This window comes from Scyliorhinus canicula, chromosome 12 (assembly GCF_902713615.1).
Source record: "Scyliorhinus canicula chromosome 12, sScyCan1.1, whole genome shotgun sequence".
Lineage (NCBI taxonomy): Eukaryota > Metazoa > Chordata > Chondrichthyes > Carcharhiniformes > Scyliorhinidae > Scyliorhinus > Scyliorhinus canicula.
The window spans coordinates 160,763,489-160,788,245 of record NC_052157.1 but is presented as its reverse complement, the minus strand read 5'-3'; the positions used below and the strand labels follow the sequence as shown (position 1 = coordinate 160,788,245).

The window sequence follows — 24,757 nt, the reverse complement described above, 5'->3', positions numbered from 1 at the left end:
CCGTAGCACTGGTTTACAGAGTGGACGACCATCGTGACCCACGCCACGTTCAAACAAGATTTTCCATAGTGACTCTTAAAAACCTCACATTCCTTGTTGGCACATCTGCATTGTTAACTGTAAATTTGTAAACAGGTGCTGTGTCACCTTGAACGACAGCTCCACCCTGACACCTTGCTAAAGGGTGCAACTCAGCAATATTTAATTATTTTATATCTTCACACCCATTATTTGCATTTGGGGAATTGTGTGCACGCGCTGGAAAGATTAACAGGCTCAAAATTGCAGTTTTAACAACGTCATGTTCACGCGTTCAAAACCTACCACAACCTCGGATAGGAAATTAAACTCAAAACTTGCACTTCAGAAACAGGAGCCCTAACGGCTGAACTAAAAACACGGTCAGGCAGAATGCGACTGGACGCCTGCCAGTACCGTTTCCCAGGCAATTAGGTAACAAACTGAAAACATGCTTAAAACCAAACAATGCTGGGCACAGCTCAGCCGACCAATGTGCAAAACGTGCAGACGCATTCCATCCATACACCCACAACATTTCACCGGCTCCTGGATACATGAGCGGAGTTTAATCGCCAGCTAATCTCATCCTTGGCGAACAATTGAAGTCTCGATAAAGGTAAGAGTCCTTGCTGTGGAGGAACCGATTCAGTGATGGAGTCCATGTAGCTACAGGGAAGAGACGGATGTTTGGGGACGAGTACCTGGGAAGAGAGGGTGGATAGTGGCAGGGGAGGTGATGAAAAAAGGGAACGTTCTTGAAGGACAAAAGCCCCGAAGTGGAGAGACAATTCAAAAGTGGAATGAGTGGGCATTGGGGCTTGTAGGGCTGGAGGAGACTGTACGTCCGGGTTCACTGAGAGAATGTTAAAGGATGCACGGGGTTTGTTAGTGACATCCTGAACTGAAGAAATAATCCAGATCCTGACGCTGATCACAGAAGCAGGATATACCACCCAGAGAGAATTGTACAGATCTCTGGCTTGTCACATGAGTGTCCCTTTAAGAAAAGTTTTTGTTTATCACATGGCTTCAGTGATTTCATTGTGTGGGTGGAGCTGGGCTGTGGCTGTGAGTTTTTACTCTGAGTTTTGGGCTGGTTTGAACTGCACAGGTTGAAAGAAGTGTCTCTCTCTATCTTCATTTTAAAAGCTGTTCCCAGACCACTTGGTAACTTAAAAGAGATAATTCTTTCTGGAAGGAATTCAAACCTGCTGTTTGAAAAGGGGAACAGAGTATCAATAACAAGTCTTTTACCAGTAAGAATGCCGTGTGCTGGGCCACACCATTGAAAGGGGGTTTCTGGTTTTACTTTGATTTTGTTATTGAATTGGAACAGTTGAGAGGGAATTCATTAAGAGTTATACATGGATTATTGCAGCTGTGTGGGGAACCAGCTGAGTTTGTAAATGTACATTCAGTATACTCTGTGGCATGTTAAGACTGTGTTAATATGTTGAACAGATTTGGAATAAAATAGCTTTTCAAAAAAAAACTTCTTGATGGAACTCCAGGTTAATCTTCTGCCACCATGTTTAATACATGGGGCGACACAGTGGTTAGCACTGTGACTTCACAGCGCCAGGGTCCCAGGTTCGATTCCCGGCTTGGGTCACTGTCTGTGCGGAATCTGCACGTTCTCCCCGTGCCTGCGTGGGTTTCCTCCGGGTGCTCCGGTTTCCTCCCACAAGTCCCGAAAGACGTGCTGTCAGGTGAATTGGACATTCTGAATTCTCCCTCTGTGTACCTGAACAGGTGCCGGAATGTGGCGACCAGGGGCTTTCACAGTAACTTCATTGCAGTGTTAATGTAAGCCTACTTGCGACAATAATAACGATTATTTTTAATAGGTAAACATCCATTTACTGAATTAGGCAGCAGGAAACATTCTGATGGTTCAAAGCTGTTTTATTCTGATACTATTAGTGCGATACAAGCACTGGATTCCACTCTTCCCTTCTGGGTCCCCGCACCATCCAGAAACAACCACCAACTGGGGGAAAATCCAGATCTTAAATACAAGTTTCAATGAGCATCACTTGATCTCAATTCACTCTGAAGCTAGTCCTGCTTTAGTCTTAACGGGATCTGCATTTCTAACATTCCTATGAAGGATCGGTCTCCTGTGGTCACAGATCAATTACACATCAGTGGGTTTGAACGCTTTTCTATTGATGAAATTTTCATGCTGATCCCAGGGAACTCTCATTGATGTATATCTGCAGTCAATAACCCTGGTTGTGTGTACAGACCCTTCAGCCTGTCTCCCTGAATCTATCAGCGTGGTTTTATGAAGGGTAAGCCATGCTTGACAAACTTGCTTGAGTTCTTTGAGGATGTGACCAGTTAGGTGGATGATGGGGAACCGGTGGATGTGGTATATCTAGACTTCCAGAAGATGTTAGACAAAGTGCTGCATAAAAGCAAAGCTGAGTAGAATCTCCGGCAACAGAGCACCCTCCCCGATGAACTCAATGTATTCGATGCTCGTTTCAAGCAGGAAACCAACAAACTTATCAACTGCCCCAGCAACCTCGGACACACCCATACCCACCGTCACAGCCTCCGAAGTCAGATCGGCTTTGTTGAAAGTGAACCGTCGGAAAGCAAGGGTCCTGATGGAGTCCCTGGTCAAGCACTTAGATCCTGAGTGGACCAACTGGTGGATCTGTTTGTGGACATTTTCAACCTCTCCCCATTCCATTCAGAGGTTCCCACCTGCTTCAAGAAGACCACCTTCATACCAGTGCCAAAGAAGAACCAGGCATGACTACCATCCGGGTGGCCTTGACATTGATCATTATGAAGTGCTCCAAGAGATTGATCATGAGACACATCAACTCCATACTCCAGACTGCCTTGATCCACCGCAATGCGCATACCACCACAACCGGTCCAGGCAGACGCCATTTCCCTGGCCCTACATTCATCCCTGGAGCATCTCAACAACAAGGATTCCTACATCAGACTCCTATTTATTGACTACAGCTCTGCCTTCAACACCATAATCCCAGCCAAGCTCATATCAAAACTCCAAAACCTCGGACTTGGCTCCTCCCTCTGCAACTGGGTCCTTGACTTCCTGACCCACAGACCTCAATCAGCAAGAATAAACAACAACATTTCCTCCACAATAGTCCCCAATACCGGTGCCCCGCAAGGCTGCGTACTTAGCCCCCTACTCTACTCCCTGTACACACACGACTATGTGGCAAAATTTGGATCCAGCTCCATCTACAAGTTTGCTGATAACAGAGCAGTAGTGGGTCGGATCTCAAACAACGACGAGTCAGAATACAGGAGGGAGATAGAGAACCTAGTGGAGTGGTGTAACGACAACAATCTCTCCCTCATGAAGGGGTTAACGTATGAGGAGAGATTAAACAGTTTGGGCTTATACACTCTGGAGTTTAGAAGAATGAGAGGGAATCTGATTGAGGTGTATAAAATGCTAATAGGGATTGATAAAGTAAACATGGATCAAATGTTTCCCCACGTGGGGCAATCGAGGACGAGAGGTCACAGGTATAGGTTGAGAGGTGGTAGATTTAAAACTGAGATGAGGAGGAACTACTTCTTGCAGAGGGTGGTGAATTTGTGGAACTCGCTGCCCCATAGTGCGGTGGAGTCCGAATCATTAAATAGTTTCAGTAAGGAGATAGATATATTTCTGATAATAAACAGGTTAAAGGAAAATGGGGAACAGGTAGGGAGGTGGATTTGAGACCAGGAAGAGATCAGCCAGGATCTGATTGAATGGCGGAGCGGGCTCGAAGGGCTGAATTGCCGACCTGCCCCTAATCCCTGTATTCCTGTGTACTCTCTCCTGAACAGTGCATTTGTGGCGTCTGTGATGAGCGATGTGCAGCTGCCTGCGAGATGCCGCACATAATTCACCACAGAATACAGGAGGGAGCTGCAAGTAGAAAGGTTCAATGCTGCATTTTTGTTTAGAAATGTGGACGGCAGCTACTAAACAGAGTCACAGGAATCTGCCAGTGTTCTTTTAACAACATAATAAAACGTTAAACAAGAAAAGATCAACTATAATACACTACACCACACCAACTAGATCTTTCCCGATGTTTATAGATTAGTAAGGATAGCACAAGTTACAAAACCAACTTACACTCTAATGTTCTCAGTAAATATGCAGTCCATGTAAAACTGTGGTCAGACACCCCACACTCTGAGACCAAGTGACAGATGCCACCCCCAAACAACCTCTACCCACTGCTCCTTAATTCCACCAAGACACTTGTCACACTGTGAGCCAACCGATCTAACCGGGTCGGAGAATCCCTGGGGGGGGGGGGCAGCGTGAATCCCGCCCTGCCGCTTCAACTCCAGCTGCTGTATTCTCCGACGGCGATTTTCAGGCGAGGGCAGGATCACGTCACGCCGGTCAGGGGCCGTTGGCAGCCCCCCCCCCCCCCCCCCCGGCAATTCTCCGGCCCCAATGGGCCGAGTAGCCGTCGGTTTCTGACCAGTCCCGCTGGCGTGAAATGGAAATGGTCCCACATAGCGGGGCGTGGCTGGTACGCTGTCTAGTAGAGTCCTCGGGGGGGGGGGGGGGGGGGGGGGGCGTGGGGGGTTCTGCGCTCTTGAGGAACACATCTTGGTATCATCTCCCAAACAATGCTTTCTCTTGGATCTTTCACCAAGGATTCACCTCCAAGATTTCAAACTCTTCTCCTGGTACAGGCCCCCTAGCAGCAATCAGAATGTGGGGCAGAATCAGGAGATAGAGAAAGCATGTAAAAAAGGCAACGTTACAATAATCATGGGGGACTTCAATATGCAGGTGGACTGGGAAAATCAGGTTGGTAGTGGATCCCAAGAAAAGGAATTTGTGGAATGTCAACATTTTTTTTGGGAGCAGCTTGTGACGAGCCGACTAGGGAACAGGCAATTCTGGATTTGATGATGTGTAATGAGGCAGACTTGATTCGGGAACTTAAGGTGAAGGGACCCTTAGGGAGCAGTGACCACAATATGATAGAATTTACCCTGCAGTTTGAGAGGGAGAAGCTGAAATCAGATGTAACGGTATTCAAGTGTTGGCTAGTGTAGACTTGAGAGATGAACAGACATTTCCAACACTGCTGAAGGTTCAACTCAATTTTATTAACTACTTCTAACTAACTAACCCACGATGACTGTGGGTCTAAATAATGCTAACTTAACCTAGAGACCTAAGCCTTGTCCGAACCAGTTGATTCTCTCAGCACGTGGTGTGAGTCTGTGCTGGGCTGGATGAGTTCCTGTTACTCAGAGAGGCAGCACCCAGAATGAGCGGGAACCGTGGTGCCCTCTGCCTTTATAGTGTGTGTATTCTAACTGGTGATTGGCTGCGGTGTTTGTACATGTTGATTTGTCCCTGTGTGTGTCCATCAGTGTGTGTCTGCACCATGATATACTGGTGTATATTATGACAGTTATTACAATTAAATAAGGGTAACTGCAAAGACATGAGGGAGGAGCTGGCCAGAGTGATTGGAGAAGGAGCCGAGCAGGGAAGACAGTAGAACAGCAATGGCAGGAGTTTCTGGGGGTTATTCGGGAGGCACAACAGAAATTCATCCCAAGGAGGAGGAGACATGCTAAGGGGAGGACAAGGCATCCATGGCTGACGAGGGATGTCAAGGACAGCATAAAGGCTAAAGAAAAAGCATACAAAATGGCGAGAATTATTGGGAAGTCAGAGGATTGGGAAGCCTTTAAAAGTGAGCAGAGGACAACCAAAAAAGCAATAAGGGGGGAGAAGATGAAATATGAGTGCAAGCTAGCTGGTAATATAAAGGAAGCGAGGAAAAGGTTTTTTTGATATATAAAAGGTAAGAGAGGCAAATGGACCACTGGAAAATGTGGCTGGAGAAGTAATATTAGGAAACAAAGAAATGGCTGGCGAATTGAATAGTTACTGTCTTCACGATGGAAGACACCAGTGGGATGCCAGAGCTCCAGGAGAACCAGGGGGCAGAGGTGAGTGCAGTGGCCATCACTAAGGAGAAGGTTCTGGGGAAACTGAAAGGTCTGAAGGTGGATAAATCACCTGGACCGGATGGACTACACCCCAGGGTCCTAAAATAGATAGTTGAGGAGATTGTGGAGGCATTGGTGATGATCTTTCAGGAATCACTGGAGGCAGGAAGGGTCCCAGAGGACTGGAAAGTGGCTAATGTAACACCCCTGTTTAAGAAGGGAGGGAGGCAGAAGACGGGAAACGATAGGCCGGTTAGCCTGACTTTGGTCATTGGTAAGATTTTAGAGTCCATTATTACAGAAGAGATTGCGGAGTACATGGAAGTGCATGGTAAAATAGGACTGAGTCAGCATGGCTTCGTCAAGGGGAGGTCATGTCTGACAAATCTGTTAGAGTTCTTTGAGGAGGTAACAAGAAAGTTAGACAAAGGAGAACCAGTGGATGTGATTTATTTAGATTTCCAGAAGGCCTTTAACAAGGTGCCACATAATAGACTGTTAAATAAGTTAAAAGCCCATGGTGTTCAGGGTACGATCCTGGCATGGATAGAGGATTGGCTGACTGATAGAAGGCAGAGAGTGGGGATAAAGGGATCTTTTTCAGGATGGCAGCCGGTGACTAGTGGTGTGTCTCAGGGGTCGGTGCTGGGACCACAACTTATCACAATGTACATTAATGATCTGGAAGAAGGAACTGAAGGCACTGTTGCTAAGTTTCCAGATGATACATGGATCTGTAGAGGAACAGGTAATATTGAGGAAGCAGGGGGGCTGCAGAAGGACTTGGACAAGCTAGGAGAGCGGGCAATGAAGTGGCAGATTAAATACAGTGCGGAAAAGTGTGAGGTTATGCACTTTGGAAGGAGGATTCTAGGCATAGACTATTTTCTAAATGGGGAAACGCTTCAGAAAGAAGAAACACAAAGGGACTTGGGAATCCTTGTTCATGATCTGCGAGCTGTCCGGATCCCAGTCCCTCCGGCTGCTGTCCGGATCCCAGTCCCTCCGGCTGCTGTCCGGATCCCAGTCCCTCCGGCTGCTGTCCGGATCCCAGTCCCTCCGGCTGCTGTCCGGATCCCAGTCCCTCCGGCTGCTGTCCGGATCCCAGTCCCTCCGGCTGCTGTCCGGATCCCAGTCCCTCCGGCTGCTGTCCGGATCCCAGTCCCTCCGGCTGCTGCCCGGATCCCAGTCCCTCCGGCTGCTGTCCGGATCCCAGTCCCTCCGGCTGCTGTCCGGATCCCAGTCCCTCCGGCTGCTGTCCGGATCCCAGTCCCTCCGGCTGCTGTCCGGATCCCAGTCCCTCTGCGAGCTGTCCGGATCCCAGTCCCTCCGGCTGCTGTTTGGATCCCAGTCCCTCCGGCTGCTGTCCGGATCCCAGTCCCTCTGCGAGCTGTCCGGATCCCAGTCCCTCCGGCTGCTGTCCGTATCCCAGTCCCTCCGGCTGCTGTCCGGATCCCAGTCCCTCCGGCTGCTGTCCGGATCCCAGTCCCTCTGCGAGCTGTCCGGATCCCAGTCCCTCCGGCTGCTGTCCGGATCCCAGTCCCTCCGGCTGCTGTCCGGATCCCAGTCCCTCCGGCTGCTGTCCGGATCCCAGTCCCTCCGGCTGCTGTCCGGATCCCAGTCCCTCCGGCTGCTGTCCGGATCCCAGTCCCTCCGGTTGCTGTCCGGATCCCAGTCCCTCCGGCTGCTGTCCGGATCCCAGTCCCTCCGGCTGCTGTCCGGATCCCAGTCCCTCTGCGAGCTGTCCGGATCCCAGTCCCTCCGGCTGCTGTCCGGATCCCAGTCCCTCCGGCTGCTGTCCGGATCCCAGTCCCTCCGGCTGCTGTCCGGATCCCAGTCCCTCCGGCTGCTGTCCGGATCCCAGTCCCTCCGGCTGCTGTCCGGATCCCAGTCCCTCCGGCTGCTGTCCGGATCCCAGTCCCTCCGGCTGCTGTCCGGATCCCAGTCCCTCCGGCTGCTGTCCGATCCCAGTCCCTCCGCTGATGTCCGGATCCCAGTCCCTCCGGCTGATGTCCGGATCCCAGTCCCTCCGGCTGATGTCCGGATCCCAGTCCCTCCGGCTGATGTCCGGATCCCAGTCCCTCCGGCTGCTGTCCGGATCCCAGTCCCTCCGGCTTCTGTCCGGATCCCAGTCCCTCCGGCTGCTGTCCGGATCCCAGTCCCTCCGGCTGCTGTCCGGATCCCAGTCCCTCCGGCTGCTGTCCGGATCCCAGTCCCTCCGGCTGCTGTACGATCCCAGTCCCTCCGCTGCTGTCCGGATCCCAGTCCCTCCGGCTGCTGTCCGGATCCCAGTCCCTCCGACTGCTGTCCGGATCCCAGTCCCTCCGGCTGCTGTCCGGATCCCAGTCCCTCCGGCTGCTGTCCGGATCCCAGTCCCTCCGGCTGCTGTCCGGATCCCAGTCCCTCCGGCTGCTGTCCGGATCCCAGTCCCTCCGGCTGCTGTCCGGATCCCAGTCCCTCCGGCTGCTGTCCGGATCCCAGTCCCTCTGCGAGCTGTCCGGATCCCAGTCCCTCCGGCTGCTGTCCGTATCCCAGTCCCTCTGCGAGCTGTCCGGATCCCAGTCCCTCTGCGAGCTGTCCGGATCCCAGTCCCTCCGGCTGCTGTCCGTATCCCAGTCCCTCTGCGAGCTGTCCGGATCCCAGTCCCTCCGGCTGCTGTCCGGATCCCAGTCCCTCCGGTGCTGTCCGGATCCCAGTCCCTCCGGCTGCTGTCCGGATCCCTGTCCCTCCGGCTGCTGCCCGGATCCCAGTCCCTCCGGCTGCTGTCTGGATCCCAGTCCCTCCGGTTGCTGTCCGGATCCCAGTCCCTCCGGTTGCTGTCCGGATCCCAGTCCCTCCGGCTGCTGTCCGGATCCCAGTCCCTCCGGCTGCTGTCCGGATCCCAGTCCCTTTGCGAGCTGTCCGGATCCCAGTCCCTCCGGCTGCTGTCCGGATCCCAGTCCCTCCGGCTGCTGTCCGGATCCCAGTCCCTCCGGCTGCTGTCCGGATCCCAGTCCCTCCGGCTGCTGTCCGGATCCCAGTCCCTCCGGCTGCTGTCCGGATCCCAGTCCCTCCGGCTGCTGTCCGGATCCCAGTCCCTCCGGCTGCTGTCCGGATCCCAGTCCCTCCGGCTGCTGTCCGGATCCCAGTCCCTCTGCGAGCTGTCCGGATCCTAGTCCCTCCGGCTGCTGTCCGGATCCCAGTCCCTCCGGCTGCTGTCCGGATCCCAGTCCCTCCGGCTGCTGTCCGGATCCCAGTCCCTCCGGCTGCTGTCCGGATCCCAGTCCCTCCGGCTGCTGTCAGGATCCCAGTCCCTCCGGCTGCTGTCCGGATTCCAGTCCCTCCGGCTGCTGTCCGGATCCCAGTCCCTCCGGCTGCTGTCCGGATCCCAGTCCCTCCGGCTGATGTCCGGATCCCAGTCCCTCCGGCTGATGTCCGGATCCCAGTCCCCTCCGCTGCTGTCCGGATCCCAGTCCCCTCCGGCTGCTGTCCGTATCCCAGTCCCTCCGGCTAGCTGTCCGGAACCCAGTCCCTCCGCTGCTGTCCGGATCCCAGTCCCTCCGCTGCTGTCCGGATCCCAGTCCCTCCGGCTGCTGTCCGGATCCCGTCCCTCCGGTTGCTGTCCGGATCCCAGTCCCTCCGGCTGCTGTCCGGATCCCAGTCCCTCCGGCTGCTGACCGGATCCCAGTCCCTCCGGCTGGCTGTCCGGATCCCAGTCCCTCCGGCTGCTGTCCGGATCCCAGTCCCTCCGGCTGCTGTCCGGATCCCAGTCCCCTCCGGTTGCTGTCCGGATCCAGTCCCTCCGGCTTGCTGTCCGGATCCCAGTCCCTCCGCTGCTGTCCGGATCCCAGTCCCTCCGGCTGCTGTCCGGATCCCAGTCCCTCCGCTGCTGTCCGGATCCCAGTCCCTCCGGCTGCTGTCCGGATCCCAGTCCCCTCTGCAAGCTGTCCGGATCCCAGTCCCTCCGGCTGCTGTCCGGATCCCAGTCCCTCCGGCTGCTGTCCGGATCCCAGTCCCTCCGGCTGATGTCCGGATCCCAGTCCCTCCGGCTGCTGTCCGGATCCCAGTCCCTCCGGCTGCTGTCCGGATCCCAGTCCCTCTGGATGCTGTCCGGATCCCAGTCCCTCTGGATGCTGTCCGGATCCCAGTCCCTCTGGATGCTGTCCGGATCCCAGTCCCTCTGGATGCTGTCCGGATCCCAGTCCCTCTGGATGCTGTCCGGATCCCAGTCCCTCTGGATGCTGTCCGGATCCCAGTCCCTCTGGATGCTGTCCGGATCCCAGTCCCTCCGGCTGCTGTCCGGATCCCAGTCCCTCTCGCTGCTGTCCGGATCCCAGTCCCTCCGGCTGCTGTCCGGATCCCAGTCCCTCCGGCTGCTGTCCGGATCCCAGTCCCTCCGGCTGCTGTCCGGATCCCAGTCCCTCCGGTGGCTGTCCGGATCCCAGTCCCTCTGGATGCTGTCCGGATCCCAGTCCCTCTGGATGCTGGCCCACTCCCACTCCGACTGCCAGGTGAATTTGGTGCTTTGCTCCCGACATTGGAAAGATGCAACTTTGCTCCTTCTTGCTTCTTTCCTGGCTCCTTGAGACCACATTAATTCTGGTGTCTATGTCATTACTATATGTGCCATTTTACAGTTTCCTTAATGTGATGGAATACTCTCCACTTGCCTGGATGAGCGCAGCTCCAACAACACTCAAGAAGCTCCACACCATCCAGGGCAAAGCAACCACTTGACTGGCACCCAAACAATCGCCTTCAACGTTTACTTTCTCCAGCATTGTCACAAAATGCCAGCATGTGCACCGCGTACCCATGCACTTCAGCAACTCAGCTTCCAAAGGATGGGGACAGCAGATACCTGGGAACCCCATCACCAGGAGGTTCCCCTCCAAGTCACTCATCCCCGTTCCTTCACCGTCGCTGGGGCAACATCCTGGAACTCCCTCCCTAACAGCACAGTAGGTGTACCTACATCTCGGGGACTGCAGCGGCTCAAGGAGGCAGCTCAGACTCTCGAGGGTAATAAGTACTGGCCCAGCCGGCAAGGCCCACATTCCAAAAACAAAAAGAACATTGGATTAGAAGTTTGATTTGTGCTTCAGATGGATTTAGATTAAATGAGGCCATTCGGCCCATTCAATCCTCACCTTCAAGGAAAACAACCCCACCTTTTCTAGACTTCAATATCCACTTGAAGAGACTGATGGGTCCATCTCGAAAGGACGGCAGGTCTGACGATGCAGCACTCACTCCCCCGGTACACTGGAGTCTGCGTTACGTGCTCCAGCTCTGGTGTGGAACTCAACCCCACAACTTGGTGATCCCAAATAAGAGGAATCTCGCACCCCTGTCACGACATGCAGATAATGATATACAGACAGGCAGCTAATGAACACAGAGAACAGGACATGACCAATGAGCAGGCAGGACACTGAGGGGTGGTATCTCACTATAAAAGGCACGAGGCCCTCACGCTCCACCTCTTTCCACTGATAAACATCTACAGAGTGAGTCAGGGTGTATGTACAGTATCACACCTCCTGCACGTGGCTAAGAGCTAGTCTGGTTCAGTCAGGCAGAGTAATCACACTGAGGTTAGCAGAGAGTCGAACTCATAGAGAACTGTGCTAACTGTGCTACTGGTTCAATAAATCAGATTGAACTAACTTCAAGGCCCGGAGTATCTTTTGGTTACAGCCTGTGTTATCCCAGAGGACATAACACAACAACCCCGCCCTCCCCATTCCACCCTCAATAGCACACAGCAACATAAAGGAGGCAAAGACGTACCATTGAAGCCAGGATAGGGAGGAAGAGTGTGGCTGTAGCTACGTTGCTGGTACACTCTGTGAAGATTGCAATCACCAAACACAGGATAACCACAATGGCCCATTGTGGGATTTTCTGTAGTGGCATTAACTGAAGGCCCAGCCATCGGGATAGACCGGAGACCTGGAAAGAAAAGTGGGAAGGTTTTATCTCTGACAGTATTTCTGTTATTGTCCAGTCCGTAACGGTGACCACCCTGAGTTTGTGGCCACTTCAATTCCTCATCCCATTCCCAAGCTCAAGGTCCAAAAACATTTTTTCTCCATGTTGCCCACTCAGGTGGTCCCATATTGTTCCTGTGCCAGAAAAACAACTTTAAAGGAAAATGACAATTCTGTTCAGCGATAGGTCATCAGGTTGTGAGACAGTGGCTGGTGACAGAACCATTTACACAGCGACTTGTTGAGCGCGATTCTCTGGCCTCCCAACCGCGTCTCGTTCACCGGCGATTCTCTGCTCCTGCCATGGTCATTGACGCCCCCAACCCCCCCCCCCCCCCCCGCCCCCCTCAGCCGCCGGGAACACCGCGAGGGGGGGGCCATTACCAGCGAGAGCAGAGAATGAAATGAAAAGGAAAAATAATAATCACTTATTGTCAGGAGTAGGCTTCAAATGAAGTTACTGTGAAACGTTCCTAGTCGCCACATTCCGGCGCCTGTTCGGGGAGGCTGGTACAGGAATCGAACCGTGCTGCTGGCCTGCTTTAAAAGCCAGCGATTTAGCCCAGTGAGCTAAACCAGCCCCTAATGCGGAGATTCCGAGCCGTTGTGATCTGGTGGGGGCTGCCTGAAGGGGCAACGGAAGCTGACTCAACCGGAACATTCCAAAGGGAAATACTGGGCAAGAAAACAATTGGAGGATTAGCAGGGAGGGGGTGGGATTAATTGGACAGCTCTTTCAAAGGGCCAGCACAGACACAGTGGGGCTGAATGGCCTCCTCCTGTAGTGTGTGATTCTACACAATCAGACACCTCATCATTTTGAGATTTATCAGTTTTATCTCTCGGGGGGGAAAAGTTCCAAAATGATCCGGATGAGACTTGATTGAACTGAAAAATGAAATAATAATGGCTTATTGTCAGGAGTAGGCTTCAATGGAGTTACTGTGAAAAGCCCCTAGTCGCCACATTCCGGCGCCTGTTCGGGGAGGCAGATACGGGAATTGAACCGTGCTGCTGGCCTGCTTGGTCTGCATTAAAAGCCAGCGATTTAGCCCAGTGTGCTAAACCAGCCCCTGGTCACTAATGTCATCAGTTCAGCCGCAGTATTGGCTTCTCTCTCTTCACTCCTGACTTTCCAGATTCCTGGCAGCGGACAGCTCTAATAGTCAGGTACTTACCTCACAGCCCTTAGCCAAAGCAAATCCACCACCCAGCAATAACACCACGCTCCAGGGAAGCTTATGTTGGACAGTAGTCCAGTTCAGGAGTTTCCTGATCTCTGTCGTTTCCTTAACTGACCAGAGAGAAAGAATCTCATTAACATTCTCCTCCAACACAATCATTTCGACACAGCAATCGGCTGAAATGTATTTGACATCAGATTGTTAAGTTAGCAACAAAGATCCTGGTGTTCAGGTTAAAGGGAGATGGATGGGGCACTGGGCAGGAGTATTTTCACTTCAACAATGTGGGTTCAAATGCAGAGCAGGATAGAGGAGGCATGGCAACCACTTTCTGTCAGCTGCGGAAGGCTGAAGCTAATTGGTGCCGTTTTAATCCACCCTCAAAGCACCGAAAACACAGAACTGCCTGTAATTCATGCAGAATGGCCACACCGGTATCAGAGCGGTAACTAACCCCGTGCTGTACCTGTCCTGGGAGTGTTTGATGGGGACAGTGTAGAGGGAACTTTACTCTGTATCTAACCCCGTGCTGTACCTGTCCTGGGAGTGTTTGATGGGGACAGTGTAGAGGGAGCTTTACTCTGTATCTAACCCCATGCTGTACCTGTCCTGGGAGTGTTTGATGGGGACAGTGTAGATGGAGCTTTACTCTGTATCTAGCCCCGTGCTGTACCTGTCCTGGGAGTGTTTGATGGGGACGGTGTAGAGGGAGCTTTACTCTGTATCTAACCCCGTGCTGTACCTGCCCTGGGAGTGTTTGATGGGGACAGTGTAGAGGGAGCTTTACTCTGTATCTAACCCCGTGCTGTACCTGTCCTGGGAGTGTTTGATGAGGACAGTGTAGAGGGAGCTTTACTCTGTATCTAACCCCGTGCTGTACCTGTCCTGGGAGTGTTTGATGGGGACAGTGTAGAGGGAGCTTTACTCTGTATCTAACCCCGTGCTGTACCTGTCCTGGGAGTGTTTGATGGGGACAGTGTAGAGGGAGCTTTACTCTGAATCTAACCCCGTGCAGTACCTGTCCTGCGAGTGTTTGATGGGGACGGTGTAGAGGCAGCGTTACTCTGTATCTAACCCCGTGCTGTACCTGTCCTGGGAATGTTTGATGGGGACAGTGTAGAGGGAGCTTTACTCTGTATCTAACCCCGTGCTGTACCTGTCCCTGGGAGTGTTTGATGGGGACAGTGTAGAGGGAGCTTTACTCTGTATCTAACCCCGTGCTGTACCTGTCCTGGGAGTGTTTGATGGGGACAGTGTAGAGGGAGCTTTACTCTGTATCTAACCCCGTGCTGTACCTGTCCTGGGAGTGTTTGATGGGGACAGTGTAGAGGGAGCTTTACTCTGTATCTAACCCCGTGCAGTACCTGTCCTGGGAGTGTTTTGATGGGGACGGTGTAGAGGGAACTTTACTCTGTATCTAACCCCATGCTGTACCTGTCCTGGGAGTGTTTGATGGGGACAGTGTAGAGGGACATTTACTCTGTATCTAACCCCGTGCTGTACCTGTCCTGGGTGTGTTTGATGGGGACAGTGTAGAGGGAGCTTTACTCTGTATCTAACCCCGTGCAGTACCTGTCCTGGGAGTGTTTGATGGGGACGGTGTAGAGGCAGCGTTACTCTGTATCTAACCCCGTGCTTTACCTGTCCTGGGAATGTTTGATGGGGACAGTGTGGAGGGAGCTTTACTCTGTATCTAACCCCGTGCTGTACCTGTCCTGGGAGTGTTTGATGGGGACGGTGTGGAGGGAGCTTTACTCTGTATCTAACCCCGTGCTGTACCTGTCCTGGAGTGTTTGATGGGGACGGTGTGGAGGGAGCTTTACTCTGTATCTAACCCCGTGCTGTATCTGTCCTGGGAGTGTTTGATGGGGACAGTGTAGAGGGAGCTTTACTCTGTATCTAACCCCGTGCAGTACCTGTCCTGGGAGTGTTTGATGGGGACGGTGTAGAGGGAGCTTTACTCTGTATCTAACCCCGTGCTGTCCCTGTCACGGGCACGTACCTTTCATGCCCTCGCTCGAGATTGTCTTGGACCGTCTCCAGGGTGTTAAGTTTGGCCTCTGTGATGGAATGATGAACATGAGGAAAGCGATGAAAAGTACCACAGTGGCATCAGTGACGTACCTGAAATAAGGAAGTTATTGACGTCAGATTTGTTGGAACTAACAGGTTTATGACAGGTGGATGAGAAATACAACTGGCCGAGTCACTGAGCGTAATGTGGAGCATTAAAGAATCAATAAAATGTTCGCTGCCCTGATCATTAACAGTATCTGTGACTGAAGTGCGGATTATGGGGGGAGTGGGTTGATGAGTTGCACTCCGTGTGGGATATATCTGTCCCAGTGCCACAGAGTAAACGTTCTGTTCCCACGCTCTGTACAATCTGCTTTTGCACCGGGAATGTAAATAGTCAAAGCTTCCAAAAGCACAGAAACATGAAGAGTTTGCCTCCCTGCCAGCCTCCAAGCACACACATGGGTACGGTCCTGGACAGCAGCCAGTGCATTGGCACAGTCCACAACAGTAAGCCGGTCTCAAGAAGAGAAACAGGCACAAAACAAAGCTCGTTCCAAATTCATTCAACCTCCAGAGTTTTAGATTTTTTTTGTTTCACTCTGAACTTCATCAGAGCGGATCTATTTGACACTCTCAGCCTCAGTCACTTCTTGCTTCAGTCCTGCTCTCCTCCCCCCCCCCCCCCCCCCCCCCCCCCCCCTCCGGCTTTCTGCTGCATCCTGGCCGAGGTCCATTTGGCCATCAGTGCCTTGGGCCACAGCCTAGAGCTGCGTGTCAATTAGGCTCAGAAGAGCGAAAGACGGTTTGAAGGAACAGGCCGAGGTTCAGGGCCAGGCAGCACATTCTGGAACAAGGCACCTCGTCCAAATCAACCAAGTGTCCTTCCAGCTCAACAGAGACTTTGACTGTTATCTCCGGAATCTTTTTGCTGATTTCCCCCCAGTGCCTCCAGAGGAAGCTGGCTGAGGCTTCACTCAGCATCAAGTTCCCAGACAAGATCGGCAATGAGCTCAGTAACCCTGTGACTGCCCACACAGCACTTAGCTGTGATCCCTCAACTGGATTCACACAAGAACAATGACCACTTAGTTGACATGACAAGTGCCCAAGGTATTGAATCCCTATCTCAGGTCGTGCCTCCAGCGGGAAATGTGTGGTGGAAACTAAACAGGGTCCCATCATTATTGGTCATTTCGAGACTGCACCTGGGGCAGATTTTGGGGTGGATATCCTGTATTGGGCATCAAGTAACATTCATGCCACACAAATGCCAGGCAATGACCATCTCCAACAGGAGAGACATTCAATAGCATTACCCTCACTGCATCTTCCACTATCAACACCCTGGGGGGAGTTACCATTGATCAGAAACTCAACTGCACCAGCCACATTAACACTGTGGCTACCAGGGCAGGTCAGAGGTTAGGAATCCTGCGGCGAGTAACTCACCTCCTGACCCCTCAAAGTCTGTCCATCATCTACAAGGCACAAGCCAGGAGTGTGATGGAATACTCTCCACTTGCCTGGATCAGTGTAGCTCCAACACTCAAGAAGGTCGACACCATCCAGGACAAAGCAGCCCCGCTTAACTGACACCACACCCACTAACTTCAACATTCACTCCCTCCACCACTGGTGCACACTGGCAGCCGTGTGCACCATCAAAAAATGCACTGCGGGAACTCACCAAGGGTCCTCCCGAACCCATGACCTCCACCACCGAGAAGGACAAGAGCAGCAAACACCTGGAACCCCACCACCTGGGACCCCCCCCCCCCCCCCCCCCCCCCCCCCCCCCCCCCCCCCCCCACCCCCCCCCCGGAACCCCATCACCTGGGGACCCCCCCCCCCCCCGGAACCCCACCATATATCGTCCGTTCCTTCACCGTCGCTGGGACAAAATCCTGGTACTCCCTCGCTAACAGCACTGTGGGTGTACCTACACCACGGGGACTGCAGTGGTCTCGAGCGCAGTCAGCAATGGGCAATAAATGCTGGCCTCGCCAGTGAAGCCCACATCCTGCAAATGAATGAATAAAAAAATCCCCTGGATGCAAAGTGTGAGGCAGGCTGCAGGCTGTATCTGCTCCGCCAGCAGAGAAGCAGACATTAGTTAGTTCTTAATACACGGCTTCGCTTGTAGACACCCAGTCACATCTGATCTCCTCCACATTCTGTCCCTTACACCCAGTCTTTGAGCTCAGTGATGCTGCTGTAAGATGCGTCCAGGTATCACTCATTCATTTCCCACAACCTCTCTCTCTGGATCGTGTGACATTTGTGGCTGCCTTGTTATCAGGAATTCTCATTATTCTGGCCTTGTTGAGTTAACTCTTGTCCTTTATTTTTTTTTTCCCTTTCAATTTCCCCCACTCACTTGGTATCGAGTACAGACCCTTGTCCCTGACCTCAGAGCACATTAATGAAGAACACCAGGACAGGGAGACACTAATCTGCCTTTCAATGCAATCGTGGCTCGTCTATGATCGAACTCCATCTCCCTACCGTTTCCCCATTTCCTTTCGATCTGGATTAACAAAAATCTCTCAATCTCAGATTTAAAATGATCAAGCCATGAGGTCATGTTGCAGTTGTACAAAACTCTAGTACGGCCGCATTTGGAGTATTGCGTACAGTTCTGGTCGCCTCATTATAGGAAGGACGTGGAAGCTTTGGAACGGGTGCAGAGGAGATTTACCAGGATGTTGCCTGGTATGGAGGGAAAATTTTATGAGGAAAGGCTGATGGACTTGAGGTTGTTTTCGTTAGAGAGAAGAAGGTTAAGAGGTGACTTAATAGAGGCATACAAAATGATCAGAGGGTTAGATAGGGTGGACAGCGAGAGCCTTCTCCCGCGGATGGAGGTGGCTAGCACGAGGGGACATAGCCTTAAATTGAGGGGTAATAGATATAGGACAGAGGTCAGAGGTGGGTTTTTTACGCAAAGAGTGGTGAGGCCGTGGAATGCCCTACCTGCAACAGTAGTGAACTCGCCAACATTGAGGGCATTTAAAAATTTATTGGATAAGCATATGGATGATAAGGGCATAGTGTAGGTTAGATGGCCTTTAGTTTTTTCCATGTCGGTGATAATGAGGCGACCAGAACTGTACGCAATACTCCAAATGCGGCCGTACTAGAGTTTTGTACAACTGCTGCTTGTTCCTCTTTATCCCCAGCACGTCACTTTTTCAACCTCCGGGAGCACTGCTGCCTCACTGCGCCAGGGACCCAGGTTCAATTCCGGCCTTGGGTGACTGTCATTTGGAATTTGCACGTTCTCCCCGTGTCTACGTGGGTTTCCTCCGGGTGCTCCAGTTTCCTCCCACAGTCAAAAAAGATGTGCAGGTTAGGTGGATTGGCCATGCTAAATTGCCCCTTAGTTTCCAAAGGTTGGTGGGGTTACAAGGATAAGGTAGGTGATTTGCGCCTAGGTAGAGTGCTCTTTCAAAGGGTCAGTGCAGACTTGAAGGGCCGAATGGCCTCCCTCCACGCTGTAGGGATTCTATGATTCTATGAACAAATTTAAATAAATGTTTAAACATGATTTCCCTTTCACAAAACCTGATAACCGGCCGATTACCGTGAATTTATTTGGATGCTCTGCTATAACATCCTTTATAACGGATTCTCCCATTTTTCCTATGAGAGGTGGTGTTAGGGCAGTGTTCTTCAAAGTCGGGGGGAGGGTCGCGGAGCCATTGTCCGCGGCGCTTCCGATCGCGCAAATCCCCGCACAACGGCGGCTGCAAGGGGCCGCCAACATGTTAAAAAAAAAAATTTGCCTGCATTGCAAAATGCATGCGCATTCCGCGAACATGTTAAACAAATAGCGGCCGCATTTTTAAAAAACGGTTGCAGCTTTTTGTTTTACAAGTTCTGTAGTGGTTTTTATTCATTTATTTAATTCATTTAATTTTTATTTTTTTGATTTATTTTACTCATTTTTTTTTACAAGTTCGGGGGGGTTTTATTTGATGAAATTTTACAGGAAAAAATGCAGAACTTTGGACGGATGGAGACTCCAGACTTTCCGACACCGGAAGGCTTCACCTTCATCCACCAGGTTCCATTGGAGGGGCCTGTACCAGGGCCAAAGGGGCCCAAAACCATTTCCTCCATTTTTGTCAGCAGCAAACAAGGTAAGAGAAAATGGTGGGTCGCGCAGGCCAGCCGTGTGCGTCGCGCAGGTCAGCCGGCGTGGGTCGCGAAGGTCGGCCGGCGTGGGTCCCGAAGGTCGGCCGGCGTGGGTCCCGAAGGTCGGCCGGATTGGGTCCCGAAGGTCGGCCGGCGTGGGCCCCGAAGGTCGGTCAGCGTGAGTCCCGAAGGTCGGCCGGCGTGGGTCCCGAAGGTCGGCCGGTGTGGGTCCCGAAGGTCGGTCAGCGTGGGTCCCGAAGGTTGGCCAGCGTGGGTCCCGAAGGTCGGTCAGCGTGGGTCCCGAAGGTCGGCCGGCGTGGGTCCCGAAGGTCGGTCAGCGTGAGTCCCGAAGGTCGGCCGGCGTGGGTCCCGAAGGTCGGCCGGCGTGGGTCCCGAAGGTCGGTCAGCGTGGGTCCCGAAGGTCGGCCGGTGTTGGTCCCGAAGGTCGGCCGGCGTGGGTCCCGAAGGTCGGCCGGCGTGGGTCCCGTAGGTCGGTCAACGTGGGTCCCGAAGGTCGGTCAGCGTGGGTCCCGAAGGTCGGCCGGCGTGGGTCGCGAGGGTCGGTCAGCGTGGGTCCCGAAGGTTGGCCAGCGTGGGTCCCGAAGGTCGGTCAGCGTGGGTCCCGAAGGTCGGCCGGCGTGGGTCGCGAGGGTCGGCCGGCGTGGGTCCCGAAGGTCGGCCGGCGTGGGTCCCGAAGGTCGGCCGGCGTGGGTCCCGAAGGTCGGCCGGCGTGGGTCCCGAAGGTCGGCCGGCTTGGGTCCCGAAGGTCGGCCGGCGTGGGTCCCGAAGGTCGGCCGGCGTGGGTCCCGAAGGTCGGCCGGCTTGGGTCCCGAAGGTCGGCCGGGTTGGGTCGGGAAGGTCGGCCGGGTTGGGTCCCGAAGGTCGGCCAACGTGGGTCCCGAAGGTCGGTCAGCGTGGGTCGCGAGGGTCGGCCGGCGTGGGTCCCGAAGGTTGGCCGGGTTGGTAAAAATGGGTCCCCGGAAAAAAAAAAGTTTGAAGAACGCGGTGTTAGGGTAACTGGCCTATAGTTTCCTGCTGTCCATCTCCCTCTCCCTTTTCTGAATAAAGGAGTTCCACTCACTATTTTCCAATCTAATGGGACCTTCCCCGAATATTGTAAATTTTGGAACCAATGTAGCAACTACCTCATTCGCCACTTCTTTCAAGACCCCAGCATGAAGTTCATCAGGAACTTGTCAACCCCAGCTCCAACAATTTACTCAGTACCACTTTCCTGGTGATGGTAACTTTCCTGAATTCCTTCCCCCCCCCTTCTATTTCCTGATTTACAGCTATTTCTGGGATGTTACTTGTATCCTCCAAGAATAATCTTTAATAATAATCTTTAGTGTCAAAAGTAGGCTTACATTAACACTGCAATGAAGTTACTGTGAAAAGCCCCTAATCGCCACATTCCGGTGCCTGTTCGGGTACACAGAGGGAGAATTCAGAATGTCCAAATCCCTTAACAAGCACGTCTTTCGGGACTTGTGGGAGGAAACCGGAGCACCCGGAGGAAACCCACGCAGACACGGGGAGAACGTGCAGACTCCGCACAGACAGCGACCCAAGCCGGGAATCGAACCCTGGGACCGACTGATGCAAGATAACTGTTCAGTTCATCTACCATCTCGGGCAGCACGCTAGCACAAGTGGATAGCACTGTGGCTTCACAGCGCCAGGGTCCCAGGTTCAATTCCCCGCTGGGTCACTGTCTGTGTGGAGTCTGCACGTTCTCCCCGTGTGTGCATGGGTTTCCTCCGGGTGCTCCGGTTTCCTCCCACAGTCCAAAGACGTGCAGGTTAGGTGGATTGGCCGTGATAAATTGCCCTAAGTGACCAAAAAGGTTAGGAGGAGTTATTGGGTTACGGGGATCGGGTGGAAGTGAGGGCTGAAGTGGATCGGTGTGGACTCGATGGGCCGATTGGCCTCCTTCTGCACTGCATGTTCTATCTCCTTACTTTCCATTATTACTTCCCCAGGCTCACTTTATACAGGGCCAACACTCACATTGTTAACTCATTTCATTTTGAAATAAGGTTAGAAAGCCTTAACTATCTGTCTTTATATTTTCAGCTAGCTTTCTCTCCTTGTTAATCTGTTACTTGTTCTTTGATTTTTGAATATTCTGTCCATTTTCTGACCTGCCACCAGCATTTCGCAATTATACGATTTCTCTTCAAGTCTGATACTATCTTTAACTTTTTTAGTTCACCACAGATAGTGGCTTCTCCCCTTGAAATTTTCCTTGCTTGCAGGAATGTATCTATTTTGTGTGTTCTGAAATATTCCCTTAAATGTTTGCCATTGCATCTCTATTGATCTATCCCTTAACCGAAATTGCCAGTTCACTAAGGCTAGCTTTTTCATGCCTTCATGTTTGCCCAGGCAACAGATTGGTTTCAGCTTCATTCTCCAAATCTGTTCTTGGCTGGATTTCCCTGTGAAACAATGGGCTGTATGTCTCCCAGAAACTCCTCCAAAGCTGTTACAACTTTCGCGTTCTCTCAGAGGGCAGTGAATCTGTGGAATTCTTTACCGCAGAGAGGTGTAGAAGCTGGGTCGTTAAGCATGTTACATAGATAGTTTACATAGAATTTAAAGTGCAGAAGGAGGCCATTCGGCCCATCGAGTCTGCACCGGCTCCTGGAAAGAGCACCCTACCCAAGGTCAACACCTCCACCCTATCCCCATAACCCAGTAACCCCACCCAACACTAAGGGCAATTTTGGACACTAAGGGCAATTTATCATGGCCAATCCTCCTAACCTGCACATCTTTGGACTGTGGGAGGAAACCGGAGCACCCGGAGGAAACCCACGCACACACGGGGAGGATGTGCAGACTCCGCACAGACAGTGACCCAAGCCGGAATCGAACCTGGGACCCTGGAGCTGTGAAGCGATTGTGCTATCCACAATGCTACCGTGCTGTTCAAGGCTGAGATTGACAGATGCAGGGCATGCTTGCCTTCATTGGCCGGGGCATTGAGTATAAGAATTGGCAAGTCATGTTGCAGCTGCACAGAACCTTAGTTAGGCCACACTTGGGGTACAGTGTTCAATTCTGGTCACCACACTACCAGAAGGATGTGGAGGCTTTAGAGAGGGTGCAGAAGAGATTTACCAGGATGCTGCACTGTCAGAGGGTCAGTACTGAGGGAGTGCTGCACTGTCAGAGGGTCAGTACTGAGGGAGTGCTGCACTGTCAGAGGGTCAGTACTGAGGGAGTGCCGCACTGTCAGAGGGTCAGTACTGAGGGAGTGCCGCACTGTCAGAGCGTCAGTACTGAGGGAGTGCCGCACTATCAGAGGGTCAGTACTGAGGGAGTGCCGCACTGTCAGAGGGTCAGTACTGAGGGAGTGCCGCACTGTCAGAGGGTCAGTACTGAGGGAGTGCCGCACTGTCAGAGGGTCAGTACTGAGGGAGTGCCGCACTGTCAGAGGGTCAGTACTGAGGGAGTGCCGCACTGTCAGAGGGTCAGTACTGAGGGAGTGCTGCACTGTCAGAGGGTCAGTACTGAGGGAGTGCCGCACTGTCAGAGGGTCAGTACTGAGGGAGTGCTGCACTGTCAGAGGGTCAGTACTGAGGGAGTGCCGCACTGTCAGAGGGTCAGTACTGAGGGAGCGCTGCACTGTCAGAGGGTCAGTACTGAGGGAGTGCTGCACTGTCAGAGGGTCAGTACTGAGGGAGCGCTGCACTGTCAGAGGGTCAGTACTGAGGGAGTGCTGCACTGTCAGAGGGTCAGTACTGAGTGAGTGCCGCACTGTCAGAGGGTCAGTACTGAGGGAGTGCTGCACTGTCAGAGGGTCAGTACTGAGGGAGTGCCGCACTGTCAGAGGGTCAGTACTGAGGGAGTGCTGCACTGTCAGAGGGTCAGTGCTGAGGGAGTGCTGCACTGTCAGAGGGTCAGTACTGAGGGAGTGCAGCACTGTCAGAGGGTCAGTACTGAGGGAGTGCTGCACTGTCAGAGGGTCAGTACTGAGGGAGTGCCGCACTGTCAGAGGATCAGTACTGAGGGAGTGTTGCACTGTCAGAGGGTCAGTACTGAGGGAGTGCCGCACTGTCAGAGTTCAGTACTGAGGGAACGCCACACTGTCAGAGGGTCAGTACTGAGGGAGTGCCGCACTGTCAGAGGGTCAGTACTGAGGGAGTGCCGCACTGTCAGAGGGTCAATACTGAGGGAGCGCCGCACTGTCAGAGGGTCAGTACTGAGGGAGTGCCGCACTGTCAGAGGGTCAGTATTGAGGGAGTGCCGCACTATCAGAGGGTCAGTACTGAGGGAGTGCCGCACTGTCAGAGGGTCAGTACTGAGGGAGTGCCGCACTGTCAGAGGGTCAGTACTGAGGGAGTGCTACACTGTCAGAGGGTCAGTACTGAGGGAGTGCTGCACTGTCAGAGGGTCAGTACTGAGGGAGTGCTGCACTGTCAGAGGGTCAGTACTGAGGGAGTGCCGCACTGTCAGAGGGTCAGTACTGAGGGAGTGCCGCACTGTCAGTGGGTCAGTACTGAGGGAGTGCTGCACTGTCAGAGGGTCAGTACTGAGGGAGTGCTGCACTGTTGGAGGGTCAGTACTGAGGGAGTGCTGCACTGTCAGAGGGTCAGTACTGAGGGAGCACTGCACTGTCAGAGGGTCAGTTCTGAGGGAGTGCTGCACTGTCAGAGGGTCAGTACTGAGGGATGCCGCACTGTCAGAGGGTCAGTACTGAGGGAGTGCCGCACTGTCAGAGGGTCAGTACTGAGGGAGTGCTGCACTGTCAGAGGGTCAGTACTGAGGGAGTGCTGCACTGTCAGAGGGTCAGTACTGAGGGAGTGCTGCACTGTCAGAGGGTCAGTACTGAGGGAGTGCTGCACTGTCAGAGGGTCAGTACTGAGGGAATGCCGCACTGTCAGAGGATCAGTACTGAGGGAGTGCTGCACTGTCAGAGGGTCAGTACTGAGGGAGTGCTGCACTGTCAGAGGGTCAGTACTGAGGGAGTGCCGCACTGTCAGAGGGTCAGTACTGAGGGAGTGCCGCACTGTCAGAGGGTCAGTACTGAGGGAGTGCTGCACTGTCAGAGGGTCAGTACTGAGGGAGTGCTGCACTGTCAGAGGGTCAGTACTGAGGGAGTGCTGCACTGTCAGAGGGTCAGTACTGAGGGAGTGCCGCACTGTCAGAGGGTCAGTACTGAGGGAGTGCCGCACTGTCAGAGGGTCAGTACTGAGGGAGTGCCGCACTGTCAGAGGGTTAGTACTGAGGGAGTGACGCACTGTCGGAGGTGCCGTCTTTTGAACAAGACGTTAAACTATTTTCTCTGTCTGACCTGGTAACTGGAAGTAAAAGATCCAATGGCCACTCTTGGAACAAGAGGAAGGGGAATTCTGTCCAGTGTCTCAGGTCAGTATTTATTCGTGGACAACGCACTAAAAGCAGATTGTCTGAGTCATTATCATGTTGCTGTTT

The 24,757-nt window shown here is 53.0% G+C and overlaps 1 protein-coding gene across 1 annotated transcript in view; it reads right to left on the bottom strand.

Moving 5' to 3' along the window:
• The window catches only part of slc13a5a (solute carrier family 13 member 5a), a 48,429-nt gene that overhangs the window by 5,369 nt on the left and 18,303 nt on the right, over positions 1 to 24,757 (bottom strand). Inside the window, exons 8-10 of the mRNA XM_038814723.1 lie at positions 15,162 to 15,283; positions 13,154 to 13,269; positions 11,776 to 11,937 (exon numbers count right to left, since the gene is read on the bottom strand). Of these exons, the coding sequence (XP_038670651.1) occupies positions 11,776 to 11,937; positions 13,154 to 13,269; positions 15,162 to 15,283 (400 nt within the window). The remainder of the gene's footprint in view (positions 1 to 11,775; positions 11,938 to 13,153; positions 13,270 to 15,161; positions 15,284 to 24,757) is intronic.